The 11,359-nt window shown below is 35.3% G+C and overlaps 1 protein-coding gene across 1 annotated transcript; it reads right to left on the bottom strand.

Moving 5' to 3' along the window:
• Nucleotides 1-54: 54 nt before the first annotated feature.
• Nucleotides 55-10,021, bottom strand: f11r.1 (F11 receptor, tandem duplicate 1). The gene is made up of 10 exons (XM_014983531.2): nt 9,757-10,021; nt 5,602-5,667; nt 4,738-4,854; nt 4,178-4,324; nt 2,654-2,856; nt 2,456-2,558; nt 2,226-2,333; nt 1,894-1,906; nt 1,041-1,110; nt 55-956 (listed from the first exon to the last, which is right to left on the bottom strand). The coding sequence occupies exons 1-10, from the start codon at nt 9,800-9,802 to the stop codon at nt 921-923; spliced, it is 909 nt and encodes a 302-aa protein (XP_014839017.1). The 5' UTR covers nt 9,803-10,021; the 3' UTR covers nt 55-920.
• Between the last annotated feature and the right edge of the window lie 1,338 nt (nt 10,022-11,359).

Raw genomic sequence — 11,359 nt, 5'->3', positions numbered from 1 at the left:
CAGGTTTATTAAGCATAACTTATGAGAAAGAAAGAGAATAAACTATAAACCAGATGACAGTTTATGAACTTTTATTTTATACATAGACAAATCAATAATTGCAAAATGTCTAAAAAAAAAAAAACAAACAAAACAAACAAACTGTTCCCCTATACATATATTGACTGTTATGTGTTGACAACCTTCAGACCACTTTAACTTTAAGACCCGAGTAGTGTTAAAGAAAAACATTTTGTAATTTGTGTTTCCAGAGTTAGAAACAAGATGAAATATAAATGTTCAATTTAAGTGATGGCTTTAGGTTCAGCCGCGATCCAAATATACACAAAGGTCAAAAATTAAAAGTGAGACATTTAAACCACAGGGCAAACTACTGAACATTTCTAGCTCTAAACACAAAGCAGATTTTGTAATTACTATAAAAATCTTAAACTAATAAAATGTATTGTTGCAGAAAAGTTGAGATAAAAATACAAAAACCCTAACAGCACAGCTAGTGTTATACTTTAGCAGTATTTAACAGAGATTGCCAGTAAATGAGTTCAGCTGTATCATGCTTTGTGCGTTTAAATAGACTCCAAGCCTTTGTTTCTTCATCAGTACTTGGTGATAGTTTAAAAGGAAAATTATCAATGGAAAAAATAATTTAGTAGCTGGAAGATAAAAAGAACACAAACATTAGCTTTAATCAGTAGCAGAAACATGCTGGCAGACAAAAAAAGCAGATAGAAGATACATTTAATCTAAAACTATAAATGTACAAAACAATTCCTTAAAAATCTTACATGGGTGACCGTGAAATCATTATCTGAGGAGAATCAAAATGATTTGTAAAAACAGCACTGAAAGCACAAATACAAAAAAAAAAAAAAAAAAATCACAAAGACAAATATTTAACAGAGGTTTCCGACTGCCGCCTGCTACACCACAAATGACGACTTCTGTTTGAAATCCCCCTGAGGAACACAGCAAAACTCAAGTCATTTTCACAAGATGAAAATAAGTATATTATTTTTAAAATAAAGATTAATTTTACTTACATCATCTTCCTCCCCACCACCACCACCATACACTGATGGAGGCTTGTAGGCCGCACTTGACTGCTTGTTGCTGGGGGTAAACAAGAAAATATAAAATAGAGGAATCAAATTGATAGTTGTGTTGGAATCTGAAGCTTAGGGAATAAAAATAAAAAATATATATGAAATACACGAATTGTACAAAACTCTCAGAAAAAAACAAGCTAAAATCTAGCTGTATTTTCATATTCCATGCAGACATGGAATATGAAACATGGCTGCGTTGTCTCACACAAATCAACTGAACGGTTTTCTTTGAAATGGGGTCAATTCATTTTCAGTGCCTTGCAAAATTATTCAATGCCATCAACTTTTTCATAGTTTGTAACATTGCAACAGGAAAAAATTAAATTTATTGGGATTTTAAGGTCATTGAGTTGAAGGAAAATTATATTTTTAAGAAATGAAAGGAAAGAACATTGATTTCCAGGCTGTCTGTTCAGAGGTTTACATGACTAATATTCTCCAACAGACCTCTCAAGCCTTAAACTGCACACACATTTATGGTGTGCAGGGTCTGAATACATATGCATACCACTTTTAATTTTATTTTTTTTAATGAATGAAAAACATTTTCTTTACAGTTGACAATTTGCAGTTCTTGGCTGCGGTATGTCCAATAAAATCCCAATGACACACACTGAAGTTTGTAGTCAGATTGTGATAGAAAGTAAAAAGTTAAATCACTCTGGACACTTTTAATTAAATTTATAACAGCCTAAAAACCAGACCAGTTTAGGTAACTGGTTCGCAGTAACTCAAACTAACAATGCACTTTGTCAAAATAGAAAACAAATTAAGAAAATTCTCTTACCTTTCAGTTTTCACTGCAATAGAGGGAGGAAGAGAATAAAAGTCAATTTAGTAAAACACTTGGTAAATTATGAAAATGTAAATGTATAACCTGTGTTTCACAGCCTACAACTGAGATATGATAAGCTAATTACAACTGTGACAAAATGTGCAAAATGAAAACTCAACTCCAACTTGCTAACTTATAAAGACGTGTGTGTTTTTGTTAGCTGCAAACTTCGTTACTTTCCATTTCTGCTTAGGATTAGGCATCTTCAGATATCCTGTTACTACAAAATAAACACAATAAACCTCTGAAAACCAAGAGGTTTTGGAATACTACTGAAAACTTACAGGGAAGATATCCTTTCTTGTTGGCAAACCAAAGGCCGAATATCAAAAGGCCCAACAACAGAAAGCCAAAGATTACCCCGGCAACAATTCCTCCGGTGTTTATGTCACCTTGAAGAAAAACAATAAAAATCATAAGAAATACATTTTTAAAAAATTAGCTAACATTTCTACATTTCACTGAACTTTCTAACTCTGTGGAACCAGAGCTACAGAGAAAGGGGAGAACTTACGGACTTCCATCTTTACACTTTTGCAGCGCTGGGAAGGACCGGCCTCGTTGCTCACCTCGCAGTAGTATTCCCCGGTGTCCATCTTGGTCACAGAAGGAAACACCTATATCCACACAAGTCATTTCATTACACAGCAAGTCCACAAAAATAATGTAAAAGATGGGCATATGTAATGCAGCGTAATGGAGCATAGCCGACCAGCATTCCTGTTTTTGTATCCAGCTTGTAGGTGGCGTTTTTGAAGGCAACATTGGTGCTCGGGTCAGCAGGAAGGAGGGTGGTGCCTTTGTACCAGCTGTATGTTGGTGGGGGTGAACCGTTAGGATCATGGCAGGTAAGGGTGGCGCGTGTATTCGTCGTCACTGTTTGGGGGATTCCACACGTTGGTACAGATGGCGGCACTGCAAAATACAAAAAAAATTAAATAAAATACAAAGAGAGAGCTGGCTGGAGCATTTTTATATATTTTGTGCGCTTGAGTTAAAACTGATAATACTGGTAGTAATTTTCCAAATTAGTGATCATTTTTATTCATGGTAGCTTATTGTGAGCATGCCTTCTGTTCTCAGTACGTTTTCCTACAGCATCTAGAAGTTTCCAGAATTTTACTCTGATTCCTCTACATCTTATAAATTTGCACAATTCAATAAAATGACATGAAACTAAGTTAAAATGCTTTTTTTCCCTTCCTGGATCAGCTGTAATTCTCAGAAACATGCAATTTCTGAATCTTTCATTCTGTCATAATTTCCAAGTGTATTTGCCATGCAAACCAAATTAGATTGGAAGAATGTTGAAGCTGTAAGAAGACGGGATTATTAGAGATAAAACAGACGATTTGTACAAATAAAAGTTTGCATAAGTCTTTGCAGTAGCACACTGCAGTTTCAAAGTTCAGAAAAATTTCATTTACTAGGTAATATTTGACACTTTATGGGACACACTATTAGTTATTCCTGTCTTAGAAAGTATACAAGCTCTCTCTGGGGTTTAGTAATAAATTTAAAAGATAACTCTCTTAATTAAAGCACTGTTGTATTCTGTGTAAGATATATAACTAGGCCTGTCACAATAAACAATAAATCAATTAATCACATGATAAATTCATAAGTTCAGTTTTATTTGCATGATTTATCGTTTTTTCTCTTTCTACCAAAAATTGGATGATAAAAGTCTTCAATTTGGTGTTTTAGTCTTAACTAAAGGACAATTTTGTTTTATAATTTATTTCATTTGAATTTTTCTGTTATTTCGAATATTTAAAATGTCTTCCAGTTCCAGTGTTAAATGTTCACTAAAATTTAAAGTTTGTTAATCTTTGAGAATGTGTTCTTGCATTATTATGCCTTTACCATCATATTGCTTGAAAATTGTCTCAAAGCAACAATATTATCATTTATCGCAATAACTTCTGGGACAATTTATCGTCCAGCAGAATTCGTTATTGAGACTGCTCAAAAACCTTCTCACTATAACTAAACATCAATGAATAAAGTGCTACAACCATCATTTTATTTAGGAACATAATAATAAATCCATTTCGATAAATGATAACTAGTTAATTTCAACAGATTTCAAACTTCTGCACATTATAGTTACTCTACCTTGTGATTATTGTCTCCTAAACTAAGTGAGGAAAGGTTTGAATTGAAATTAGAAAAGGGGACAAAATTTTTAGTGCCTACAATAATAAAGCAAATGTGTCGTTTCAGGAACGCTTACCCAGAACAGTCAGAACCACCCTGGCCTTCTTAGTCGGGCTACTGGCGCTGGACACACCACAGTAATACACGCCGTTATCCTGACTGGTCACTTTGGAGAATCTCAAATTTGTGCTGCTGTATATCGATACGCGATCGGCATATGGTTCTGTGGAGAAGAAGCACAATTACGGCCTTAAGAAACTAAATGCATTTATCAAAGCACTAGTCCAGGTTTCTAAGCTCTAATTTTAAGCTGGACTTGATCGATAAAAAATACATTAGTGTAAATTTTATGTCTCAGTTATAAATTTAGGGACAATTTTTCATTAATTTCTAAGATATATTCTTGTAGTTTCCAATAAAATGATTCTTTTAGTACAGTTATTTTTATTTTTAAATACATGCAATATTAAGGATTGCGTAAACATTAAAATTGATGACAAGTTATAGCGAAAATTCAGTTAGTGTTGGTTAAAATTATTTTCTTTAAATAAATTGCATCAATAAATTGTTGAACGTGTAATACGTAGGCATTGGTAAAGTTTTCTAAACTCCACTGACAGAAGTCAATCCACTTACCTGTTATTTTTTTGTCAAACATTACATAGCTTTCTGAGCCTTTTGAGTCTTCGAATATCCACTCTACCCTGGCATCTGCACCAAAGTCTGCTCCATAGGAGCAGGTCATGTCCACACCTGGAAAAAAACAATAATTCACATCATTAAAGCTGTGAAAGAAACAATTTGTGAAGCAGAATTTCAAAAGTAAGTTTTAACTGAGAACATTCTGTCAGCGGCTGTGATGAATAACCACAAGACTGGCTGTTTATACTAAACCTTAAGTCACTACTTTTATTCTTTTCTAAAAAATAATAATAATTTGAGCGTTGCGACACACACAGGAATATCAGCCCCAGTTTTCATATCAGTATATCACTAAAAAATGTATTTGAATGCACTTTTTTTTTTTTTTTTTGCTTGAATGTCTTGTACAATCTGTTTGTCCCACTGCTGTTGTGACCTAAATCAACATAGAAACATCAGCAGACTGGCTGTTTGCCATCAGTTCACCGCAGATCCAATGCAAACTTAGCAATTAATAACGTGAAGTTTGGACTGCAGCTTTTTATAAATTACAACAGAAAACTGCTTTGCGTCGCTGTGTTGGTGGTGGGAGGTATTGGGCTTCAGGTAGAAAAGGCCAACTGTGTGTATGAATTGCTCACTGCAGCCGACCTTTATTTTATACTGCTAAAAATCAAGAAATAATGTCAAACACTATTTAAATGTAGCAATAAACAGAGCATTACCGCAGCATCAAGTCAAACGAAACTTGTTATGCAGTCATGAAAGGACACCACATGGAGATTTTGTCATAATTAAAGCAGCAGTAACATGATGCAGTCATGTAACTAGTGTATTCACAAACATATTTAGGCTCACCTTGATTTTCTTTTACTTTCGGAGATGGAGTTGTAGTTGTGACGTCAAAACTTTTTCCATCTAGACCTAGGTAAAATAATACATATATTTAAAATTATGTATTATTAAAATTTACATACGCTAAAATGCAGACACATGAGCAGAAACGGTGACAAAATTTATTTTAGTTTAGGTTGAGAAAGGTGACATCCATTAGAGATAAAAAGCATAAAGTAACAACACAATAATAAACACCATCAGGTGGTAAGTAAAGTCCTGAACTCCCATCATCTGTGGTCAGAGTCATGCTTGACAAGGCTTTAAAAAAATACAGTGATTTGAGAAAAAAAAAGGAGAAAACTAGGACAGAAAATGAATAGAAAGGCAAACTGTAAATTATTGTGTTACGCTGTTAAAATAAAACTTGTACAATATGAGTGGGCTGCCAACTAGATAAAATACAAACATTTTGAAGAAGCAACAGATGCAATGCAAAGTGGAAAAATGCCTCAGTTTAAAGTTATTCAACAAAGTTCTACCGTGTTTCCCCGAAAGTAAGACGGTGTCTTACTTTCTTTTTTATCCCCAAAAGCCCCACTATGTCTTACTTTCGGGGTATGTCTTATATTGGAAAAAAATTGTCGAATTTTTTGTTTTAACCATAAAATTAACAGCAGTGACAAGTGCAGGGGACGGCGCGGTGACGTATGGAGAGGGGGACGGCGCAGGCGTGGGCAGGAGGCGGCGCTCATTTGGATCAGACGGAGGCGGCAGACGCGGCGACGTATGGAGAGGGGGACGGTGCGGACGTGGGCAGGAGGCGGCGCGCAGCTAGATGAGAGGTGTTTCCCCGAAAAGTAAGACATATGTCTTACTTTCGGGGTACGGCTTATATTAGCCGACCCCCCTGAAACCCCCGATACATCTTACAATCGGGGGTGTCTTACTATCGGGGAAACACGGTATGTACTAAATGACTGTCACTTTGACCGGCGGAGGCTCTGCGTTCAGGAAGGAGGCAAAGCAAGAAAATGCAGTCGAGGTGGATTTATTTGGAGCAGTAGGTCACAGTTACACCAACACCCATTGTCCAATGAGACCTGAGGTAAGTTCACCACTTTTACCAAATAAAGGGGTGATCAAAAAAGAACAAACAAGAAACAAGCACTACTTACACAAACCTAACAAAACAATAAATGGTACCAACAAATATTTACATGCATGCAAATCATTAGAACTGAACTAATCTAAGGTCAATCAAAGAATAAATTTAACTACATATAACTCCTCAGAGTATTACCCCTCTTAATTGTAATGGTATTCTCCAGGAGCTTTCCAGCAGCACCTGGAGCTCCCCTTGTTACTCCACCATGCTGACTAGACACCCTGAAAAGCTAAGTACTTAAAACAATTAGCAAACTCAAGTTAAACCAGTAGAAATCAGAAACAAGCTGACATTTTCCCCCACATTCTCCCTCAACAGGAAAAATGGCCAGTCTCTCTACCCGGAAGAATGTTAAACTAAATATCAGTGTAACTAAAATAAAGAGCTGAAACAAAAAGCATTTGATCTGTAAATAATCTAAACAACATAATATCAATAATCAATTAGGTATGGAACCCCTGGTCTCCATCACACTGTGTGTATGTGTATGCTGCAACTGCACAGTAATTTCCCGGTTGGGATGAATAAAGTACTTCTAATCTAATATAATTAATTAATATATGAATCCTTATAAATTAATACAAATATAAAAAATTGCAAGCGATACATTTTCTCTGGACAGTCATTGTAAAGTAAAAGAAAAAAAAATCTCTACTCAACTGTGACTCAACACTCCCTTTCCAATTCCCACTACAACTTTACACGTTGTTACAGAAAACAACGCAATGAGGATGAAAGATCACACCCATGTCCTTTTGGAGCATGCTCTGTGGCTGCCACGCTCCACTGGAAGAGAAAAAAAAAAACACCCTCATTCCTTTGTTCTGAGGGAGAAGCTTTCGGTGAAACCGTCAGCTGCCTGGGTGAAACTGGCTCCGTTCAGGGACTTCCAAGACAACCAAATCATTAACACTGATTGTCTGTCTTACGCCACATTACATTATACTAATACTATTACATTAGAGAAGATCTCAAGCATTTCCCAACTTCCTTCACTGCAAACATGAAACGCTCAGCTGAAGCAGAGTGCTGCAAGACTCATTTACTTATTAACCAGGTGCAAATCCATGCTGCTCTTCTCAAATGAAAGGTATTAGTAGAGCAACAATTACAAATTAATCCAAGTCATGGATGTAGTATTTTGAATGTTACATCATGGATTTGTTATTGCTGGCATTTCAACAGCAGACATCTTTGAAGCCTGCAGGCGCTCCTCACAGGAAGGCTCGACTGAGATAATCGCACAATCATAGTTTTGGTTTAGGGAGATAACTCTCCAAACAGAAACGACAGCAGCTCTCCCCCGCTTCCTTGTTTGTGCAACTTGTGCGTTTCAGTGTGGGGACAATCTGTGTGTTTCAAAATAAAGCACAAAGAGTACATTCAGGGTAGAGAGCAACCTAACAGGCAGACATGAAGAAACGGATTTATTAAGAGGCATGCAATCCTTTAAGACTTAAGGACACTGGGTTTCAAGTTCAGATACACTTGACTGAATCATGTGAATTAGCAGGACACTCATTTTAGTGTTGCAACAACAAACCACCTTGCGGCTCTGCCCTATTTTTAAGAATAATTCATTGATCACAAGTTGTAAAGGCTGCATGACATGACGGTTACTGGACAGTTTGGTGGGAATTTGATTTTAGATTTATGGGAATAAATTGTGACATCACTGCAAAAAAAATGACACTTTACAAGAATTATTTTTTTTTAAATGTTCCCAAATCTTTCAGAGTCCAGCCCACAAAATAACCAGTGAAAGAAACATGTTACCTTGACTATCAGCTGACGATACCAGAAATAATATACAAAATATAAATAGCATCAAATACCAGCATATTCTCTCTCGTGCTGTTATTGTAATTTTTTTTTCTCATAAACATGAGAATTAATTTATTTTGTTTGCTAGGGAATTTTCTACTCATTCATGTCATTTTGGTGAAAGCTGTCAGAAAACTGAAGAGAATCTCAAGACCAAATATTTGTTAATTGGCAATTAAAGGTAGAGTCCCAAAACCCTCAAGTTTGAGAACATGTGTAAAGAATTGATTATCTTGTTCTATTAACAAAATGTCATTGTAAAAATTTTTGAATCTATATTTTTACCATAATTTTCTATTAAATTAGTTTACACTACAAATGGTGTAATGCTTGATATTTCCATAAAGTAATTTCAGTATTCATAAATATATTATTCTATTACATTTACTATCATTTATTTTTTTATACTTACATTTATTTTACCATCATCTTTAACACTGCTGTATTTATCATCCAAATATTTTCTTTAATGTTTTTACCAATGATATCATTATGCTCATGTTCATTTTATTTCATCTTCAACATATTTTAGTTTTGTTTAGGTTGTTAGAATTGTTATTTTTACTTTTATCATCATAAGCATGATGTTTTTTGATACACTTTTACTGATCTGCTTGATATTTGATAGCAAACGCCTCCACAACTCAAATGGATTTGTTAAAACTTTTTTTATCCTGTGATTTGTTTGCATTTATCTTATCTTCATATACTGAATAATTTTTAGATCAATTTCTTCAATTTGTAATTTGATTATGATAGTAATACTAATTATCAGTTTTGAATTGTTTTTTTTAATCAACTTTGAAAAAAAAGAAAAAAGAAAGAAAGAAAGAAAGAAAGAAAGCACTGTTTGGCGTTTGCCGATTCATCTCAATAAGGGCGTTGGTTGCACACTTTCCAGAAATTGTTATTGGTACAAGCAACTCGCTGTTATATCAAAGAGCATCCAGTTTTGGAATATACATTTCAACTTACCATCTACATAAATTTAAAAAAAAAACTACACTCAATGAAAGAGAAGAAAACAAAAACTGGAACTTTTTAATTCAACCGGCCAAACCTTCGCTACACTTTGTGTATTGTAGTAATACAGACAAGTTAGGGCCATCGCTTTACAATAAAACTTATTAACTATCGACTAACTTATCGACTAACTTTAAACAAGAAAAAGGCTGAAAGCAGCTCACCTGTCGCGGCGCACAGGAACAAAAGCAGAGAAACGAGGCGCCCCATGTTTCTTCGCTGTTTTCTTTCACACACTCTGTCCTCTCCCGTATTTCTGCCTAAAATATGAAGATAAAGTTCCACAAAATAACCTTCACGTCGAGTAAACAGCTTAGTTTCGCTCTGTTGCTGCTTCTTTTCCAAGAACTTCACCAGCTCGAGCTGCTTCCCTCTCACCTGTAAGGCTCTAACCTAAGGTGACAACAACAGCGCTCACTTCCGGGTTATCAGAGCTCAACAGGTGACGTGACGACGGAGTGGAAAAACAGGTCGGGACTGAAACGAAGCCACCACATTTACACACAGGGGCAGGGAAAACAGAAGAGAACAGGACGGAGAAGAAGAAGAAAACAGAATCCTGTTTGAATTGCCCAGCTGCGTGGCGTGGGGGGTTCACTTCCACTGAGTTTTCTGTTTTTGTGTTGAAGGTGTGTAGCTTCCTTCCTTCCTCCCTTTCTCATTCTTGAGACGTTAAAGGTTTTTATTCTTTTTGTGAGGTTTCCTCTCTTCCAGGGTGATGTTTGTTCACATGTGTCCACTAACGTGGTAAAAGGTTTGTATTTGCATAACCTAAACATGACTTCTATTAAGAATTAAAAATTTCACAATATAGAAGTGTCAGCTGAACACTCATTCTCATGGACTCCCTGTATAATTCTGAACTGCGACAATTTATCCCAAAATGAGCTAATTTTAAGAATTGTGTAACAATTTTAACAGCTGTTTTCTAGAAACTGATAAATACTGCTACAATTAAAGCTCATACTAACCTTCTGTAAACATTGTCAACCACTCCTTGTGAGTTTCAAAAAATATTTTTTTGAATTTTGTCATTTATTTTTTGTGTTTCTGGATCCAGTTGAGATCAATGACATGTTAATCTTTGAAATCCTAGAATGAGGTCTGCCTGATGATCCTCTCAAAGCTTTCCCAGTTTCAGTCTTTGCCATTTTTAAAATTAATATAAATATTTTAGTAATCTATAAACAGCCAGCTGTAATTACACTACTTGAAAATAGCTAAATTTTTACACTTCTCAATGTTTTTATTGCAGTTCAAGTCATTCAAGTTAGGGATGCACAGATTGCATTTTTCTGTCCGATAGACAATTACCAATCTTTTAAAAAAAACTGACCTGCTGATTCTGAAATTTTTTGTCTGAAATGTTGCTAAATGTAGCAAGAAAGTCGCTGAGTTGGCAACATTAGAGTGACTAACTCCAAGCATGGAGACATGATGTGGTGTATGGGTTTATCAGTGAACCCCCTCTCACAGAGCAATAGATGACTGTGGCTGATTTTTAGACCTTTGCCGAGAAAGATAAGATTGGTGGATGAGATCAGCTTCACATTTAAGTATTGGTTTCTCACCAATCTCCCAAAATTAAGGAAATCAGGGTTGATTTATTGTTGCAAGTCCATCGATTCTTACAAAGGTAAGTGGTGAACTGTTAGAGGTTAAAACATAAGAAAAAGTTACACCAAACTGAAAACTAATGTAACTTTCAGAATTATACAACTTGGCCCTTTTCAGGCAACATAAAATAGGTTAACAATTTACAATTGT

The sequence above is a fragment of the Poecilia mexicana genome, unplaced genomic scaffold (genome assembly GCF_051168715.1).
Source record: "Poecilia mexicana isolate PSO_F unplaced genomic scaffold, ASM5116871v1 scaffold_14, whole genome shotgun sequence".
In the NCBI taxonomy this organism is placed as follows: domain Eukaryota; kingdom Metazoa; phylum Chordata; class Actinopteri; order Cyprinodontiformes; family Poeciliidae; genus Poecilia; species Poecilia mexicana.
The sequence above is the reverse complement of the archived record's forward strand: the minus strand, read 5'-3'. Positions and strand labels throughout refer to the sequence as shown.